This window comes from Gorilla gorilla, chromosome 6, assembly GCF_029281585.2.
Source record: "Gorilla gorilla gorilla isolate KB3781 chromosome 6, NHGRI_mGorGor1-v2.1_pri, whole genome shotgun sequence".
Lineage (NCBI taxonomy): Eukaryota > Metazoa > Chordata > Mammalia > Primates > Hominidae > Gorilla > Gorilla gorilla.
The window spans coordinates 160398714-160417848 of NC_073230.2; the positions used below are offsets into that span (position 1 = coordinate 160398714).

Sequence of the window (19135 nt, forward strand, 5' to 3'; positions counted from 1 at the left end):
AAGATATCAAGCAGAGTTTAATATATTATTTAAAACTATTGATGTGTTAATTGTGTATACCAAACTGGATATACAAACTTAGCTGAAATTAAACCTGACAGTAAGTACTACGGAACTAACCACAGAATTTGGCAAATCGATGAGAGAAAACTCATTAATTGATACAAATTTGAAAATAGAATTGCAGTTACATGTAAATAATTTTAAGTACTTTAAGATAAAGTATTCCGTAAGCTTTAGAAACGTGACAATTCTGGGCACTTGGATTGTTTCCCAAGACGCATTCTAAACACAATGGTTTTAACAAACAGTTGCCATTTATTCAGTGCTTTTGATGTGCTAGACACTAGGATGACACAGATGAAAAAGACATGAACTTCTTCCCTGATGAAATTAAAACCTAGAAGCAGACATAACGATCATTTCAAAATAACGTGAAGAATACTAAGAGAGACAATGGCATTGTCTGCTGTGATTCATAAGATAAGTAACGATGGCATTTAGATAGCTGTAAGTTACACAACAGTTTTAACAGTATAACAATGGTCTGGCAGAGACATCAGTCATGTTTACAGCATCTAATTTGCCCTGTCAAAAAGGTGTGCACCAGCGAGATGAGTGTGGGGCCCAGGGATGCCATATGCCATGTGTGGCCCAAAGTGGGGCAGCTGGCTCACATCTGACTGTGGTGTCCTACATGGGGTTTGTTCATTGGGCTGGTAAAGACACATAAGCTCTTCAGAGAGCCAAAAAGTTGCTAAATTAAAAGAAATTCAACAACAACAACAACAAAAGCTCCATAAAAGTTACAACAGTGTGTAGAGTTCTCAATGAGGCGGCAAAAAAAAAAAAAAAAAAGAAAAAAAGAAAAAAAGGACAACAGTGTTTGGACCTTACTAGCACGTCCACCTTCTTACCCAGTATGTAAAAGCAAGGATTTTTTTTTTTTTTTTGACAGGGTCTCGCTCTGTCACCCAGGCTGGAGTACAGTGCAGCGATCATGGCCTTGACCTCCTGGGCTCAAGTGATCCTCCCACCTCGGCCTCCTGAGTAGCTAATCTTTGCATGTTTTTGTAGAGATGAGGTCTTGCTATGTTGCCCAGGCTGGCCTCGAACTGCTGGGCTCAAGCGATCTCCCTGCCTTGGCCTCCCAAAGTGCTGAGATTACGGGCATGGGCCACTGCACCCTGCCAGCAAGAATGTTCTTTAACTTGGAAACATGTTTACTAGGTTGAATTCCAAACCGGCATCTATTAAAATATTTTAGGCTTTCTGCTTTCAAGGTTTCCATTTTCGATTTTCCTCAGGCCCACACTGCTTACCTACAAAACTTTGTTTTTTACTCTCCCACAGTGGCGCTGCTCGGACACCGTTGGCTACCAAAGCAAAGAAGGCCTTTTTAACCTGAAGAAAAAGAGGAGAAACAAAACATACTTTCAAAGTCCAGGAAGAAAAATACCTTTTTTTTTTTTTTTTTGAGACAAGGTTTCACTCTGTTGCCCAGGCTGGAGTGCAGTGGCACCAGCTTGGATCACAGCAACCTCTGCTTCCTGGGCTCAATCGATTCTCTCACCTCAGCCTCCCGAGTAGCTGGGATGACAGGCATGTGCTACCATGCCCGGCTAATTTTTGTATTTTTGGTAGAAACAGGGTTTCACCATGTTGGCTAAGCTCGTCTCGAACTCCTGACCTCAAGTGATCCACCCACCTCGGCCTCCCAAAGTGTTGGGATTACAGGCGTGAGCCACCGCACCTGGCCAGAAAAATACCCTTAACATATTTGACCAAGTCTTATCAGTTATCTTCCATAATAAGTTTCGTAAGTTTGATAAGCTAAAAATAATGGAATTTATTAACATTAGCAAAAATCTTTTTGAATTACACCTAAAGGCATACAGGGATTAGAAATTATTTTTTGAAATTGAAATAATGCAATTAACTTCTTTTTTTTTTCTTATTGTATCTGAAGACTCTTGTCTACATAGATACTTTATGTAATTAAAACCATACAAAAGAATTAAACTTCAGGGTCTAATATCTCCTACATGTGGTTATTAATTCATCTGAAAACATGAAGTTGTATCAAATTACCTGAAATAAAAATTTATTTTTAGTATTTTCAATGAGACAAACAAGCATACTTTCTCAGTTCCCAAGGTTGAGGAAAAAAAAAGGTATGAAAGATACAATATATTTTTGCATTTTATACCTTCCAGACACAAATGGGTCAGGCACTAACATATCATATCTCACTTAACACTCATAACAAATATCTTTTGGGATACCATAAGGTATCATACTTGAAGATTTATTAATAACCAAAAGTTCAGTGCTGAAAATGATCCTCTAAATTCAGACAGCAAATAAGTACAGGGAAAATGTCCAACCTTATTAATAACCCAAGAAATGCAAATTAAAACAAAGTGTCATTTGTAGATGCTAAATAAGCTGATATTTTAAAGTTGCAGCTCCTAATACAAGGGCTATTATAAAACCACTGGTGGCACCAAACACTGAGAAAATATTTTTTCTAACACAGCTAGTGTCAAGAATCACAAAGTATTCATATTGCTTGTGCAACAGCTTTTTCTCTTTGAATTATTTTAGGAGTGGGATTCCTGAATCAACAATGTTCCATGTGACATTACTTCTAATCTTGAAAACTGAAAAAAAATCCACCTCTCAAACAAAACTTATCAAATACTAGCATACCAATAAGAAAAAAAATCAAATAATAATTAACATAATTATGTTTTCATAACTATATCAAGAAAGGTCTATGACAATAAAAATGTAACTGTAAAATTATACATTATGATACTTAGAAAAATCTGTGTTTAAATGGAAACAATGAGAAACAAGCAAAAAAAAATTAAACTGATACATTAAGAAGCTGGGATAGTAAAATGTTTCTTTAAAAAAAGTGTTACATTATGGTATGGTTATTATTATTATTTTTTTTTAACTAAAAGTAAATTATTCTCTTCTCACTCACTACTTAAAAAAAAACCTTGTTGGCTGGGCACAGTGGCCCACGCCTGTAATCCTAGCACTCTGGGAGGCCACCCGAGATGGGCAGATCACCTGAGGCCAGGAATTCGAGACCAGCCTGGCTAACATGGTAAAACCTCGTCTCCACTAAAAATACAAAAATTAGCTGGGCATGGTGGCGCACACCTGTAATCCCAGCTACTCAGGAGGCTGAGGCACAAGAATCGCTTGAACCTGGGAAGTGGAGGCTGTAGTGAGCCGAGAACACGCCACTGTACTCCAGCCTGAGTGAAGAGTGAGACTCTGTCTCAAACAAGCAAACAAACAAATGAACAAACAAAACAAACAAAATCCTTGTTAACTTACTAATGAAAACAACTGCAGGAACCTAGAGCAGATGACTTTAGGACTAATAACTTAGTACCTATTTCTTCCTTTATTGTGATATATTTTGCCTTATGTGGAACTGCTCATGCATGTACCTAGTTCACCTACACAAGAATATAGGGACTACTGGTGCATTGAGGGAGCTCATCAATTATTTCATGCATTTATTTTAACCCGCCCAGTGCTGAGTCCTGAATATAGCAGGGATTCTAGACATTAGTCAAATGACTACAAGGGAATGAAGACGAGGAAATGAGTAGAGCCAATCCAGTGATGTGGGAGAGCAACAGTAACTGAGCGGCATCCAGAAACTCATGAACTGTTTCTGAATCACACCTTTATCAAAAAGGCACCAAAATACACTGTTTTTGTAACTAAATGGCATCCAGGAAAGGTGTGCCCATTTGAATGGTTTGCTATTTGTACCCTGGGCATCTCTGATTGTGGTCCTAGAATATATTATAGAAGAATATAGTGGAAAAGTCGCATGTAAATATATTTTAAAACACACTGAATATCTGGTAAGTTTGCTTTTCTAAACTGGTTGGAATAGAATGGGAATGGGGGCACCTTTTATGTTTTATTTATATTTATTTATTTTTTTTGGAGACAGGGTCTCACTTTGTCACCCAGGCTGAAGTATAGTGGTGTGACCTTGGCTCATTGTTTCCTCACTGCACCCCTCCCCGCTGCCCCCGCCGGGCTCAAGTGATTCTCCCACCTCAGCCTTCCAACTAGCTGGGACCACAGGCACATGCCACCATGTCCAGATAATTTTTTTTCTTGTAGAGGCAGGATATTGCTATGTTGCCCAGACTGGTCTCAAACTCCTGGGCTTAAGTGATCCTCCTGCCTTGGCCTCCCAAAGTGTCAGGATTACAGGCATGAGCCACTGCACCTGGCCAGGGGCATCTTTTAAAAGCACAAATTGCTTACTGTTTTCTTCAAAATGACAGATTTAGCAGAGAAAATAAATGTTAAAAACATTCACGAGGATCATTCATGAAACCCTAAGTAGCCATACCTATTGAAAAGCTATTCCAGAAAGTTCTGAGTTTGGCATAATGAAATAGTTGAAAACAACTATCCAAGTTGTACAAAAGACAGGAAACACTATTTGAGGGCCCTGGAGTGCATCAACACGGGGTGGATTCTGGGAGCTACAATTCTTGAAAGAAAAGAAGGCTATGCATTGAGCACCACATTCATTCTGGAATTTTCTGAGGGCATTTCCCACATCATCTGCACATAGGTCAATTTCAACAAGAAGCTGAAATTTATCAAGAAGAATCAAACAAATCCCAGGTAAGATAAACACAAAGAAAACCACACCTAAGCATGTCATAGACAAGATGCTAAAAACCAAAGGTAAAGGGAAAATCAGCTAGAGGGGAAAAAGACACATTGGCTTTCAAAAGGGTAACAAGCAGGCTGACAGCTGACTTTCCAGCAGAAACTATGAAAGTCAGAAGACAAGAGAAAGAAAACTTTAAGATGCTAAAATAAAAAACCTGCCAATCTAGGTTAGAGCATATATCCAGTGAAGATATCCTTCAAAAAGGATTGGCAAAGTAAGGTTTTTCGGATTAAAAAAGCAGAGAAAATTGTCACCAACCAACCAGCATTAAGAAATACTTAAGGGAGGCCAGGTGCACTGGCTCATGCCTGTAATCCCAGCACTTTGGGAGGCCAAGGTGGGGGGATCACTTGAGGTCAGGAGTTCAAGACCAGCCTGGCCAACGTGATGAAAAAACCCCGTCTCTACCAAAAATACAAAAATTAGTCGGGTGTGGTGGTGCGCACCTGTGATCCCAGCTACTTGGGAGGCTGAGGCAGGAGAATCACTTGAACCCAGGAGGTGGAGGTTGCAATGAGCTGAGACCATGCCACTGCACTCCAGCCTGGGTGACAGAGTGAGACTCCGTCTCAAAAAAAATAAAAAATACTTAAGGACTCCTTTGCACTGAAGGAAAGATTCTAGACCTGCACAGAACCGTAGGAGGGAACAAAGAGCACAGGAGAGAGCAGAGATGTAGGTAAACATAAATCAATACTGCGTAAAGCCAGAGTAATGATATCCTGTGGGACTCATAACTTATATAGAAGCAAAATATATAACAATAGCACATAGGGTAGGAGACGGTTTAACTTTTGTATACATTTTTTGCATTGTTTGGGACTTGGTAAAATCATTATTAAAAGATGGAAAGTAATAAGTCAAAGATGCTAAGTAATCTGTAAGACAGCCTCTGAAAGATCAAGAAAAGAATGTATAACTAAGTTCACATGTTCTCATCCATTTGTGGGAGCTAAAAATGAAAACAACTGAACTCATGGAGATAGAGAGTAGAATGATGGTTACCAGAGGCTGGGAAGGGAGGGTAGTGGGGGTGGGTGGGGGGAGGAAGTAGGGGCAGTTCATGGATAAAAAAATATAGTTAGATAGAATGAATACGGTCTAGTATTTGATGGCACAACAGGGTGACTACGGTCAACAATAATTTATTGTACATTTAAAAATAACCAATAATTGGGATGTATGTAATGTAAAGAAATCATAAATGCTTGAGGTTATGGACACCCATTTATCCTGATGTGATTATACAATGTATGCCTGTATCAAAATATTTCATGCACCCTATAAGTATATACACATACTATGTACCCACAAAAATGAAAAAAGAATGTATAACTAAAAAGCTAGCAGAGGAGAAAAATGGGTTAAACATAGTTTGTTAAATCGAGTGAAGAAGGAATAAAAGAACAAATCAATAGAAAAAGTAAAAAATGCATAGCAAAATGGTAGACAAACCTAACTACAGCAGTAACTGCATGAAATGGAAATGGACTAAACGGTAATTAAATGCTATTCTAGGTATTTATTGTATGGTTTAATTGCAATTGTCAATACAGAAAGTAAACGAACCTTGTCTATGACCTAAGTCCTAGGATCCTATCAAGGACTGCCTTTCTCTAATAACGGCCAATGAGTCCAATGGATCTAAACCATAGATGAGACCACGTGAGAGCCAAACAAGAGGGCTTCCTTCAGTGGACACATTTCTAGAAGCTTCTGGAAGAGACTATTGTATCCAGCGTCAAGACATAAATGACTGAGCACAGTGGACATCTACACACAAAAATCTCTGGTCAAATAGTGTAATAATTAAAAAAACCCAAGAATAAATATTGCTATTAGCTTTGTTTGTGAATATTTTGATATTTTGATATTTAATGTTTACACCTTGTACAAATGATCACATATAGATCCAACAGATTTAATGGACATTTTTACACTACAGTGAGCCTCATCACACCTCAGGCTTAAAAGAATGATACCAACAAAAGCAGGGGTTTAATTTTAACACTCAAATATGATGATTATTACTTCAGACTCAGAAAAAAACATCCTGCTTCCGCATGATAAATTCTCAGGCTAATCTGCTACGAAAGCGTTTAGCCCCCAAAATGCTGCAGATACTGTCTACGGTGAGGCCACTGTGAACAACACAAACAGGAAATAACTGCATAACACCAATTCTTAAGGTGGCAAATACATGTATGGGAAAGTATATGGGGTAATAATACAGACGTTAGAAACTGATCACGCGTGCTGAATCAAGTTAATTCTGAGATGAAAGACACTGATGCTGCACGGTCAATGGCAGGGAGGGATGGAGGGAGGAATTAATTAATTTCAGACAGTATAGGTCCAACAGAGGGATCGATGTATGTATGTACGTATGAATGACAGGGTCTCGCTCTGTTGCCCAGGCTGGAGTGCAGTGGCAGGAACATGGCTCACTGCAGTCTCAACCTCCTGGGTTCAAGTGATTCTCCCACCTCAGCCTCCTGAGTAGCTGGGACCACAGGTGAACACCACCACAGCTAGCTTTTTATTTTGTTATTTTTTGTAGAGACAGGGTCCGGCTATGTTGCCCATGCTGGTTTGAACTCCTGAACTCAAGTGATCCTCCTGCCTCTGCCTCCCAAAGTGCTGGGATTCCAGGGGTAAGCCACCTCACCCAGCCCAATGGCAGGGTTTATAGAGAGAAAAGCCCCACTGAAGCAGCAGTTCAATGGCAAAGAGAATGTTAAGAATTTAATGTGAAAAGTGGTATCTCTTCTGCAACAGAAGATAAAACAACCAAGGCTCATGGAAGCACGTGGAGTGAATTAAGAGGCCATCCCACTTCTTGTCAACGAGCTAAGGTGCTACACCTACTGGACTTCAACTTCTCGTTTTCCACATAAAATGTGTATCTCTACAGAACAGGGACACTGCTTCATTTCTCAAACTGAAATCATAAGCACAGCAGCTCACTTCGTTTTTCTGATGGCCTCAAGCACCAAGGCTTTCTCGCGGGCTCCTTGGCCCCTGCCAGCTGTGTGGTGGCCCCTCAGTCACTTAACCCTCTGTGAGCCTCAACATTCTGTTATAAAATAGGGCTGATGGATATTTCCTCACAGGTGTAGGGTGTGGATTGAATAGGCTAGTATTTGAAGATGTTCAGTACGGTACTCAGCACCAACAGCCAAGAAGAACAAATGCTTAAAATTTCCAGTCTATACTGACCAAACCAGAAGCCAACAGAAATTTATTCTTTTTTTCATTTTGGAGACAGGGTCTTACTCTGTTGCCCAGGCTCAAGTATAGTGGTATGATCACGGCTCACTGCAGCCTCAACTTCATAGGCTCAAGTGATCCTTCTGCCTCAGCCTCCTGAGTAGCTGGGATCACAGGCATATGCCACCATGCTCAGCTAATTTTTAAATCTTTTTGTAGAGATGTTTTGCCATGTTGCCCGGGCTGGTCTCAAACTCTAGGCCTCAAGTGATCCTCCTGCTTCAGCCTCCCAAAGTGCTGGGATGAAAGATTTATTCTTTTAATTTCATCCACATACACTGTTGACCTGTCCACAGGTCACTGAGGAAGTCTCAATTCCATCCTTCAGAGATCTCATATAATATTCCAAATGGACATGATACTCGTACAATGCATTAAAGAGCAGTGTCCTGGGCGAGCTCGGGAGGGGCCTGACGCTTTTGTGGTTCTGCCGACCTTCTTCGCAATAACGAGGCCTTCTAAAACTTGGCTTTCTTAAGAACACGTGCATGGAGCTGTTTATAAAGCAATTTAAAATCATACTTGGAAAATTCTCCATAATTATAGATGGCACAGGGTGTTCCAATTAACCAATAAACAGGATACAAAGAGGACTAACACATTCTAGCTCTAATTTGCAGGAAGAAACCTCTCAGGGGTCTTGAGTACCTGTGAAAATTTCTTTCCTTTTAACTGATATGCAATTTGCTCAAACTATGATTAATTTTAAAATTTACATTTTAATAGGATTTTCAACACATTTCAAAGCAAATGTGATAATTAGATAAGAAAAGATGGGAAATAAAACGTTCATAGATAAGTTTTTAGAATAGTGAGCAGGCCCGAGCTGCTCTAAGAGACTCTGGCAGTCTATACCAAGGAGCACATCTGTGTTCCCCAGAATGGGAAGCTGGTTCCTCTGATGCCTCACTGCTTTCTACACAGCTTCACTCTGATTTTCAGTAATTAAGTTGACTGTGAAGCTTTTAAAATGCTGATATCTACCGCGTCAAGAAGGGTCCAGCTTCTGAAATACGGTCCTCGAGACTCTTCTCCGTCCAGGCCCAGGCCTCCCTTGCCAGCTGTATGACTCCTTCCTCCCTGAACTCATCTTCCGTGCCCCTCCACGCCCCAGTACTCCTTCGACTTCAGAGGAACAGTTGCCCACCACTGCCATGGAAGGACTGTTTTCTGGAGGAAATGCACTGCTCCAGAAATAAAACAGACAGATAGGAACATGAGGCCTCCAATGAAAAAGATGGCTGGCTTACTGCTCTTCAGTGAAGCCCACCAAGCAAGAAGCCCACCTGTGAACTTGGTATGTCCATGCCAACTGTTAGCAGTCACTCTTAATTATGAATGAATGGGCAGCCATCTGACAGGGCCTTGAACGCTGAAGTCACACAAGTCCCAGTTTTACACAGATCTCACTAGAAGGGTTAGGAAAAAAAAATCTTCCAAAAAGTGGAATGAAAAGAAAAATTGAAAAAACAATGGGAAAAGAATATTAAAGATCAACTCGGGGGTCTCAGAGCTGCTCACTGAAGTTCCGGAGAAAAGCAAGCACTGGGAAGAAAATGATTGAGGAAAGAATGCAAGGAAGGCTAGGCACAGTGGCTTTGGGAGGCTGCAGCGCTGAGGATCGCTTGAGCCTCGGGGTTCAAGACCCAGCTGGGCAACATAGCAAAACCCTGCCTCTACAAAAAATAAAATAATTAACTGAATGTGGTGGTGCACGCCTGTAGTCTCAGCTACTTGGAAGGCTGTGGCAGGAGGATTGCTTGAGCCCAGGAACTGGGGGCTGCAGTGGGCTGAGACTGTACTACCATACTCCAGCCTGGGTAACACAGTGAAACCCTATCTCTAAAATAAATAAATAAATAAAAATTCTAAAAAAGAAACAATGCAAGGACTAGAGAACTGGATACTAGGAGTGTCAGGTTCTAGCAGGACGTCACCTGCCCGGCACCATGAACTGACCACAAGACACATGATGATGGAATTTTAGGGTACCAGGTAGAAAGCGAGAGCCACAAAAGCTTCAGAGGGGAAAAATAAAATCATATATAAAGGCTGGGGATTTTAAAAAAACATCAAATTTCTCTTGATCAGCACTGGTAGCTAGAAGAAATGGAATGATATTAGTACCTTCACAATTCTTAATAAAAATGATTTCTGTTATGGAATTCTAGACATAGCAGTCTACAGGTTGAATTTAAGTGATATATAAAATTTCAAGTAATACATTCCCACGCATCTTTTCTTGGGAGGTTTTATGGACTCAGTGCGTTTGGTTCAATGGCTCAACAGGTTGCTTCTGTGGAATATGACAAGAGTAAGGCACAGGAGCAAGAGACTATGTCTTTATTGTCAGTTTTTTTGGTACCACTTGACAGAAATTGTTAATAGGTGCTTTGAAAAACTCTCAGTTAGCCACTAGTCTGCTCCGCTCCAGCACATTCCCAAGCACGAGCCCATGTGTGGCAGGGCTTGCCCTTCTCCCTCCCTGTTCTCAGCCCGTTTTCATCTTTTTAGAATATTCACACGCTCTCATCTCTTCTGTCCTTGATGCCATATCAAGTGATCCTATGTATAAATTTTGCCTACCGAGGAATCTTTCTGCATTTCAATTATTATCAGCTATCCCACCTGGTTTCAAGTCATCTGTAAATTAGATGATGCCATCGACGAAATCAATATTCAAGTCATTGTTCCAAAGCTGAAGAGCGTGGGGCACAAGAATGCTCTGGCGTACCCCCAGTTTCTCAGCTGGGGCTCCCCAGAAGGCAGAGTGTATTTGGGAATGTGATGCCAGGGAGCAGAAGTACAGGAAGGGAGGAAGGAGACGGGTGGGCGGGTGAGTCAGCGCAGGACGCGTTCCTGAGCCGCCGCCGCAGGGCCCACTGATGCTGATGCCAGCGGGATCTTCCTAGGACTGCATGTGGCTGCTAGCTTCTATCCTCCCCTGGTGGAGGAAGCTGGGGCACATGGGATGGTCCTGGGCTGAGGGCCGTCCCACTGCCCCTGCACAGAGTGAGGAGTGCTGGACTATGAGCTGATGTGAATGGATTTGGAAATGGCCCACGAGAGGCATCCAACACAATTAGAAACCTTGCTCCAGGTGTTGACTGAAATTTAAATATTAATTGATCTGCTTGGCTGCCAAGCTGCAGCTCTGCATCTCATCCTCTGGGACCTCGTGCCAGGCTCTGCCAGCCTAGTCTAGCTGGAATCCAGACGTGCCTGTCATGGCACGGCCATCTACGCAACAGCCACAAAAGAAAGGCAGGTGAATCTCCTGTAAATTTTTTTTTGGTCAATTCATGACCGATTCCATTCATTCATAAATCTCAGCTGGGATTGATACTACATTCCCCAGCCTCTGCTTTTTGAGAAATCTATCTGCTCTTTCCTTTTATCTCTGGCCTCCGAAATCAGACCTCTTCTCCGCAACTCCTCCAATATCACGAACAGGTTAGGAATCTCCTTTGTAAGTTCCCTTTAATGCTAGAATGTGATTCATCTGGATCAGAAATGAGATGTGGTTCGTGCTGACAGGTGCTCTCCGCAACTATTGTGGGCTTTAGTTTCCTCGAATCACTATTACTTTACCTCTTCCACTTTGAAGATCATTTTCCTTGATAATGAACAAAGTACAGTTTGAGCTGAGCAGTTCTGTTTTCTCTTTATTGACATCAGCAGCATCAGCCTGGAACAATAGGACCGGGGCTTCTCTTTCCTTCCTGCTTTTAAAATAATCAAGCGCCCCTTCCCTTTGTGCCTCTTAATTTTAACACTAAACTAGGATTGTCCTGGGCAGCTCCCTCCTATTCAAGCTTTCCTTTTACTTTACTTTTGATCATGTGCTCTGCATTCTGTATTCTCTACTCATTCTTCAAGGTGGGTGGATCACTTGAGGTCAGGAGTTCGAGACCAGCCTGGCCAACACGGTGAAACCAAGCCTTTACTAAAAATACAAAAGTTAGCTAGGCGTGGTGGTGCCCGCCTGTAATCCTAGCTTCTCGGGAGGCTGAGGTGGGAGAATTGCTTCAAGTGAGCCGAGATTGCGCCACTGAACTCCAGCCTGGGCGACAGAGCGAGACTCTGCCTCAAAAGAAAAAATAGTGCTTGGCAAACAGCCACTTATTTGGATACTTGCTTGTTTTTTTTGTTGGCATTATTCAAAATCACATTGCCTGGAATAATGTAAAGAACAAAATGAAGTTGTTCTGGATTATAACCCAAAGTATAAAATAAATATCCATGAATCCATACTGAAATAGATGACTGAATAAATAAACAGATGGAGAAGGGACAAATCTCCCTTGCAGAAAAATCCCAAGTAACTCACGTAGCTGCTCAGCCCTCACGGAGGTGAAGTGTCACTCCCCATGGCTAAGTGTGGGCTGTACGTGGTGACTTCCTTCTCGGGACTATGGCATGGAAAGGAGGAAGAAGAAGAATCTCATGGTGAAAAACCTGGCACACCTCAGCCAGGTAATGGAGAGTGGTAAGTCACACAGGCAGTAAGCGCCCTGGAGACGGTGTGATGAAAAGGCCACTTTACCTCTCTCTGGTCTTTCTCCTCCAAAGCCACATTCCCAGTCTAATCATGATAAATCATCATGCAAATCTCAGTAGAGGGCATTCTGGAAAATACCTGACCAACACTCCTCAAAACCGTCAAGGTGTCAAACACAGGGAGTACCTGTCTGAGAAGCTGTCCCACCTAAGGAGGCATGATGATGAGACGTGATGGGGTAACCTAGATGGGATCGTCCAACAGAAAACGGCATTACGTAAAAACTAAGGAAATCTGAAGAAAGCATGGACTTTAGCAAATAACCATGTATCAATATTGGTTCATTAACTGGGACAAATATAGACCACACTAACGCAGGATGTCAAAATTCAACTGGGTGTGGGTTATATGTAAATTCTCTGGACTAGCTTTGCCATGTTTCTGTACATCTAAAACTCTTATAAAACACTTGTTAAAAAAGCTATCATTTGTAGAGTGTTGCTAAAAGAAGTTACATTGCCACTGTGAGGAAAAGCCTAGATCATTCCTAATGCTTCCCCCCCAATCCTAGGGTGTGAGGATTCCATTATGAAGTTTTATTTATTTTTGGGCCTCTCATAATTCTCGAGGTGTCATCTTTTGGAATCACTAACTGATGTGGTTTGGCTGTGTCCCCACCCAAATCTCATCTTGAATTGAAGCTCCCATAATTCCCACGTGTCATGGGAGGGACCCAGTGGGAGGTAACTGAATCATGGGGGGAGTCTTTCCCATGCTGTTCTCATGATAGTGAATAAGTCTCACAAGATCTGATTTTTTTTTTTTTTTTAAGACAGATTCTTGCTCTGTCGCCCAGGCTGGTGTGCAGTGGTGCAATCTTGGCTCACTGTAACCTCTGCCTTCTGTGTTCAAGCGATTCTCCTGCCTCAGCCTCCCAAGTAGCTGGGACCACAGGTACCCAACACCAAGCCCAGCTAATTTTCGTAATTTTAGTAGAGACGGTTTCGCCATGTTGGCCAGGCTGGTCTCAAAATCCAGGCCTCAAGTGATCCACCTGCCTTGGCCTCCCAAAGTGCTGGGATTACAGGCGTGAGACACCGCACCCAGCGATCTGATGGTTTTATAAAGAGGAGTTCCCCTGCACAAGCTCTCTCTGCTTGCCGCCATCCATGTAAGACATGACTTGCTTCTCCTTGCCTTCCACCATGATTGTGAGGCCTCCCCAGTCACGTGGAACTGTGAGTCCATTAAATCTCTTTTCCTTTATAAATTACCCAGTCTCAGGTACGTCTTTATTGGCAGCATGAAAACAGGCTAATACACTAACTGATACCTATCTTTCTCTGAATTCCTGGGCTTATCTGGAAAGGAAGGGGATGTCCCCCCTCTCTACTGTGCCGGTCATTAAGTTACTGTCTCTCTGCTCCATGCCCACCCCTCTAACTTGGCTTGGTGATGCTGGGACTTTGCAGACCCCGTTTCGGTGTTACCAACTGGCTCTATTTCAGGTTCTGACAATACAGGAGTCTAGGGAGGGACTCAAAGCCAGAGCAGGAAGAAGGGCTTGCTCCTCCCGTCAGCGGCCAGCAGGGCTCCTGTCTGCCTGCAGCTCCCGTGAGCTCCACCCAGGCACTGCCTTACCTGGGCACCGAGGCACCTCCTATAGCAGCGGCTGAATACAATTTGTTGTTTTCCCATTTTGTGCAAAATGAGCTTCCTCAAGCCCCAACTCCCACCCAGAGACATAAGCACCAGCTAGAAGGCACGCGCCAGGACCCCCTCTCCTCCACGACACTGTAGAGTACACCAGACTCACACAGCATCATGGTGAAACATGGGTCACTGAACCTCATCCCCCTGTTTTGGATTCAGGTCTGAGATTGGGTCTGATGAGCTGCGTTTTTATAAGTTCCAGCTGATGCTGAAGCTGCTAGTCTGGGAATCAGACTTTGAGAACACTGCCTTAGAGGTCTTTATTTATCCTTTCAGTTACCAGTTAATTTAAATCCAGTTAACATTTGCTTATGTTCTTTTTCTGTTCAAATAACTGGTGTGGCTTCTGTCTCCTGACTGAACCTTGACTGATCAAGAAACTGGCACCACGGCCGGGCACGGTGGCTCACACCTGTAGTCCCAGCACTTTGGGAGGCTGAGGCGGGCAGGTCAAGAGGTCAGGAGTTTCAGGCCAGCCTGGCCAACAAAGTGAAACCCCATCTCTACTAAAAATACAAAAAATTAGCCAGATGTGGTAGTGGGTGCCTGTAATCCCAGCTATTCAGGTGGGTGAGGCACAAGAATTGCTTGAACCTGGGAGGCAGAGGTTGCAGTGAGCCAAGATCGTACCACTGCACTTCAGCCTGGGTGAGAGAGTGAGACCCTGTCTTTAAAAAAAAGAAAAAGAAGGAGAAGAAGAAAAAAGAAACTGCCAAGACTGGTTCCCAGGAACAGAGGACTTGGAATTGGTTTCCCATCCATGGGTTTAACACAGTGTTGAGCTCTTTGTCAGTGGGAAATCAGATTCCTGTAATCCAGGGCAGGCCATGGCATTGTGACTAAAAAAGCCATCATCTGTGCCTGTGATGACATTTGTGTGCCAGGGCCCACATGGCCACTGCACCGGCCACTGAGGCAGAAGCCTCAAAAGGACTCAGTATGACAGCATCCTGTGAGTGCGCTGGGGCCTCTGAGAAAACCTCAAGCCCAGGTCTGGGACCTGCACCCACAGACAGAGAACCCAACAGCCTCTATGGCAGTCCCCAGAGAGTCTATTTCTTGTAGCTACAGGGCTGTTTCCAAAATCAAACACAAAGCATAACTCTGCGGGGTGTGGATGCACAGGCGGAATTGGTGGCACCACCAGGTTTGATGGGAAAGCTGGGCATGGATCTGGAAGGAGTGGGACCCTGGCACCGGAGAGAGGGACATCTGACTGGACTCAGATGAAGCTGAGATTCCAGATCCGGGAGTTCCTCCGAGCCTCCCATGGCAGTGGGAACGGCTGGCTCCCCAGTGTCTGAGAATCACCTTTCTTTACTCGAAAGCCCAGTGACAGGCTTTCCTAGGGCAGACGCTTAGCGCGGGCTTCTCACCCTGCCACCCTTGCCGCCCCTTGACCTGTAACTGGGGACAGGTTTCCGCATGCTGCAGGGGAGGAAACCACTTATATGCAAAACAAACTGTGAGATCTTGCCATTTCACAGCTGCAGAAACCGAAGAAGTATGTATGGGAATAGGTGCTAGTAACGTTAGGACAAAGACGAGAAATTTAACACCAGTTTGGTGGGACTGATTGCTATGAGTGGTCTTATGAGAAATTGTTCACTAACGTTTTGTGCACGCAGCCGGCAGTGGCTCTAACCGCTCACTTGGTTGACTGCCTGAAGTGCAGGGCACTGCTGAGTCTGTGTTTAATGAGGCTGAGATGCCAGGCTTCTGTGGCACAGTGAACTATACAGGAGGAATCCACAGGCTTCGGGAGACAGGAGCATTGGCACGGATTTGTCATGTGCCACCTGCACGTTCCATACCCAGAGGACACTCCCTCCTGGAGCCCCTCAGGAATGTACAGGTGAGGGGCCCCTTCAATCGGAAAAGTGAACTTGTCACTGCAGCAGCTGTTCTCAATGTAGTATCTTGGGGGACCCACAGCCCCTGCCTGGGCACATACTCCTTTTCTCTATACCAATCTACAAGTACCCCTAGACGGAGTCTGCTTTACCTGGCAACAGGATACTTTCACCCGTGTGTCTCAAGGCTGCGGCACCCCCGCTCTCTACCTTATTATGGTCTGCAGAGAAGCTGGCCATCTTCACACTGCACACTGCCACACTGGCCCATGCACTGATAGCGGTGCGGGCTGGACTGGACAGGCAGGAAGTAGCAGAGCTCTAGGTGCCTCTGTGAGATACGTGCCGGGCAGAGCATGAGGGACAGACCCCGCAGAACCGGGGGTCTCACGCCCCAGAACGGCCTGAAACACTGGAGACACCCCTCCAATGGGAGCTTCAAGTTGTCACTCCACACTCCACCTGCCACTGCAACCACCAGGCAGGTGTTTTGGAGGCAACATGCACCACGTGTGTACGTGCTACTCTGACACCGGTACTGAGTGACACTAAAAGCTGTTTTCAGAGAGGTCCAGGGGCACGATCAGGCATGTGGCAAGTCCAAGCTGCTCTTCTGTGTGGCCTTAGGACCCAACAAGGTTGATATTAGGGGTGCTGTAGGAAGCCTCCACCAAAAGGAAATTTACAGAGCAGACATTGAGGGTTCTGAGGGAAGATTAACCCCAAAACAACCATGCCTTCTCCTGCAGATAATGACTCTCCCGCTGGGAAACAGTTCCTGGCCGACTGCACCAGGCCCTTATAGACACCGAACAAGCTAGCCACGAGATGCGGAGACCATGCAACCTGAGCTCCCCATCACGAACAGGGAACTACCAGGCCCCCCAAGCCGAATGCTGAGCATGCACAGCGACCCTCTCTCGCCAGGCCGAGACGGGGCTCGCCCAGGCCTGTGAAGTACATGGACACTGCACGGGTACATGATGCAGCTGCTCTGACACCGGTGCCTCCCCTATCTCGATCCACACCCAGACTCGGGGGAGATCCTTATGAGCCACTGACTGATGGAGAAAAAGCTGGGCTTGGTTTACAGGTGCTTCTCCTGCTGGGCTGGCCCCTGCTGGCACTGCACAGTGTGGCTCTTGAGGACAGTGGAGATTACATCCCCCAGCAGGCAGACCTCCCAGTTGGACATTCGATTTCCACTTTATCAGGACTGAGATGGCCAGGACATATCTACATGGATCCCCAGGGTGATTCCAGTATTAAACCGAGGGGAATCTCATGGAACCCAACTGCAGGGAGTCCAGTCGGCCTCTCAAGAGACCGAAGATGGAAGCAGAAAAGCCAAGCCCGAGACTGCTCTTCCCCCTCATTCTTGCGGCACACCCTCGCATTCTACTCTCCTCTCATTGGCTCTGTTCTACTCCTGTCTGCGCACACTCTTTCAGCTTCCCTGAAAGTGGCTCGCCTTGGTCCCTAGAGCAGTTACAGCTCTGATGACGTCATATCCTCAGAGTAACGTGGTCATTTTGAGTACTGTTCTGCAGCTTACTTTTTCTTTTCCTAATCAATGAATCAATGAATACACTCTTGACAAACATTTTCTCCATTATGCAGTATTCTATTATATGCCTACGTGAGGATTTATTTAACTGGTCTCTTAGGTTGTTTTGGGTACGCGGCTATTTTCTGTTTGCCTTCTTAGCTCTTGAAGGTGTGTCAATGGCTATTACTGCAGCCTGTGTCTAGAAAATACTCAAATCACCCCTTTTCAAATACATCTTTTTACCTTGACTTAACCAATGCCAAACAACTCTCTCCCCCTATTTCCATGGTAATGCAGCTCAGCTCCTCTCAACTTAGAGCCTCACAGGATAAACGGCTTCCTGGAGATGATGCTCGCCGCTCCTCTTAATTACGGAAGTGATATTTACTGGATCAGTCACCTTGGACATCCATAAGGCATTGCATTTTTCATGTATTACTCACTTGACTTTCTTTAGGGTTTAGCCAAAATGAGTAATACATGGAAAGCTGGGTAAAAGTCAAATCAGCTGTTACTTGTTATTTTTTGAGAGTCTTGCTTTGTTGGAGTCTCGCTCTGTCATCCAGGCTGGAGTGCAGTGGCACAATCTCGGCTCACTGCAGCCTCCGCCTCCTGGGTTGAAGCGACCCTCCCGCCTCAGCCTCCCGAGTAGCTGGGACTACAGGTGACTTCTACCACACCCGGCTAATTTTAATTTTTGTATTCTTAACAGAGACGGGGTTTCACCATGTTGGCCAGGGTGGTCTTGAACTCCTAACCTCAAGTGATCTGCCCGCCTTGGCCTCCCAAAGTGCTGGGATTACAGGTTTGAGCCACTGTGCCCGGCCTACTGTCGCTTATTTTTAAGTTGGTAGAAATGCCGGTGGTCAGAAGATCTGGTATTTTAAAAAGTAAACCTTCTGGGGGATGCGGGTGAGGCTGAAATAGGTTGAGCCAGTAGTTCCTTTATTTTGGGAATTCAGAACTTCTCGTTATTTTGTTATTGAAACATGTAGTCACAGTTCTCGAGACTGAATCTCTTAAAACAACTGCCTACTGTTTTCCCTACTATAAGATTGTATTTGGATGCTTCCTTCTTTGTGTCAAATAATCAAGAATCTTAGGGTTTTAAAAGTGACTCTGAAGGTTACCTGGTCCAAAGTGAACTCAGCAAAGACAAAGAACATAAAGCCAATTTGCAAAAATCAATTGTATTTCCATATGTTAACAAGAAACAATTGGAAAATGAAATTAAACAAAAGCAAAATCATTTTTGGTCACCCTGTAAGTCCTGGGTGGCAGGCACAGAATACAGGTAAGGGGCTCCAAGAGCCCAGGGAGCCCTCTGAGGACGCATGGCAGGTGTGGGGCATGGGAACAGAAGCAGGCCACACCTGGGGGTCCCTGGGGAGGTCTAAAGGGCCTGGTGGAGCAGGAAGAGCCTGGGAGGATCATCTAAGGCAGGGCTATGGCAGGGGGTGGATACGCTCCAGGGCACCTTTCAGCTGGCACTCCCGAGGGCTCAGGCTGAGGCA

General features: G+C 44.3%; 1 protein-coding gene across 12 annotated transcripts in view; it reads right to left on the reverse strand.

The window, feature by feature from the left end:
* PRKAG2 (protein kinase AMP-activated non-catalytic subunit gamma 2) overlaps positions 1-19135 on the reverse strand; it is a 320123-nt gene that overhangs the window by 18605 nt on the left and 282383 nt on the right. For all 12 annotated transcript variants that reach the window (XM_019031434.4, XM_019031433.4, XM_031012951.3 and 9 more), the window contains one exon: positions 1323-1404. In XM_019031434.4, the coding sequence (XP_018886979.1) occupies positions 1323-1404 (82 nt within the window). The remainder of the gene's footprint in view (positions 1-1322; positions 1405-19135) is intronic.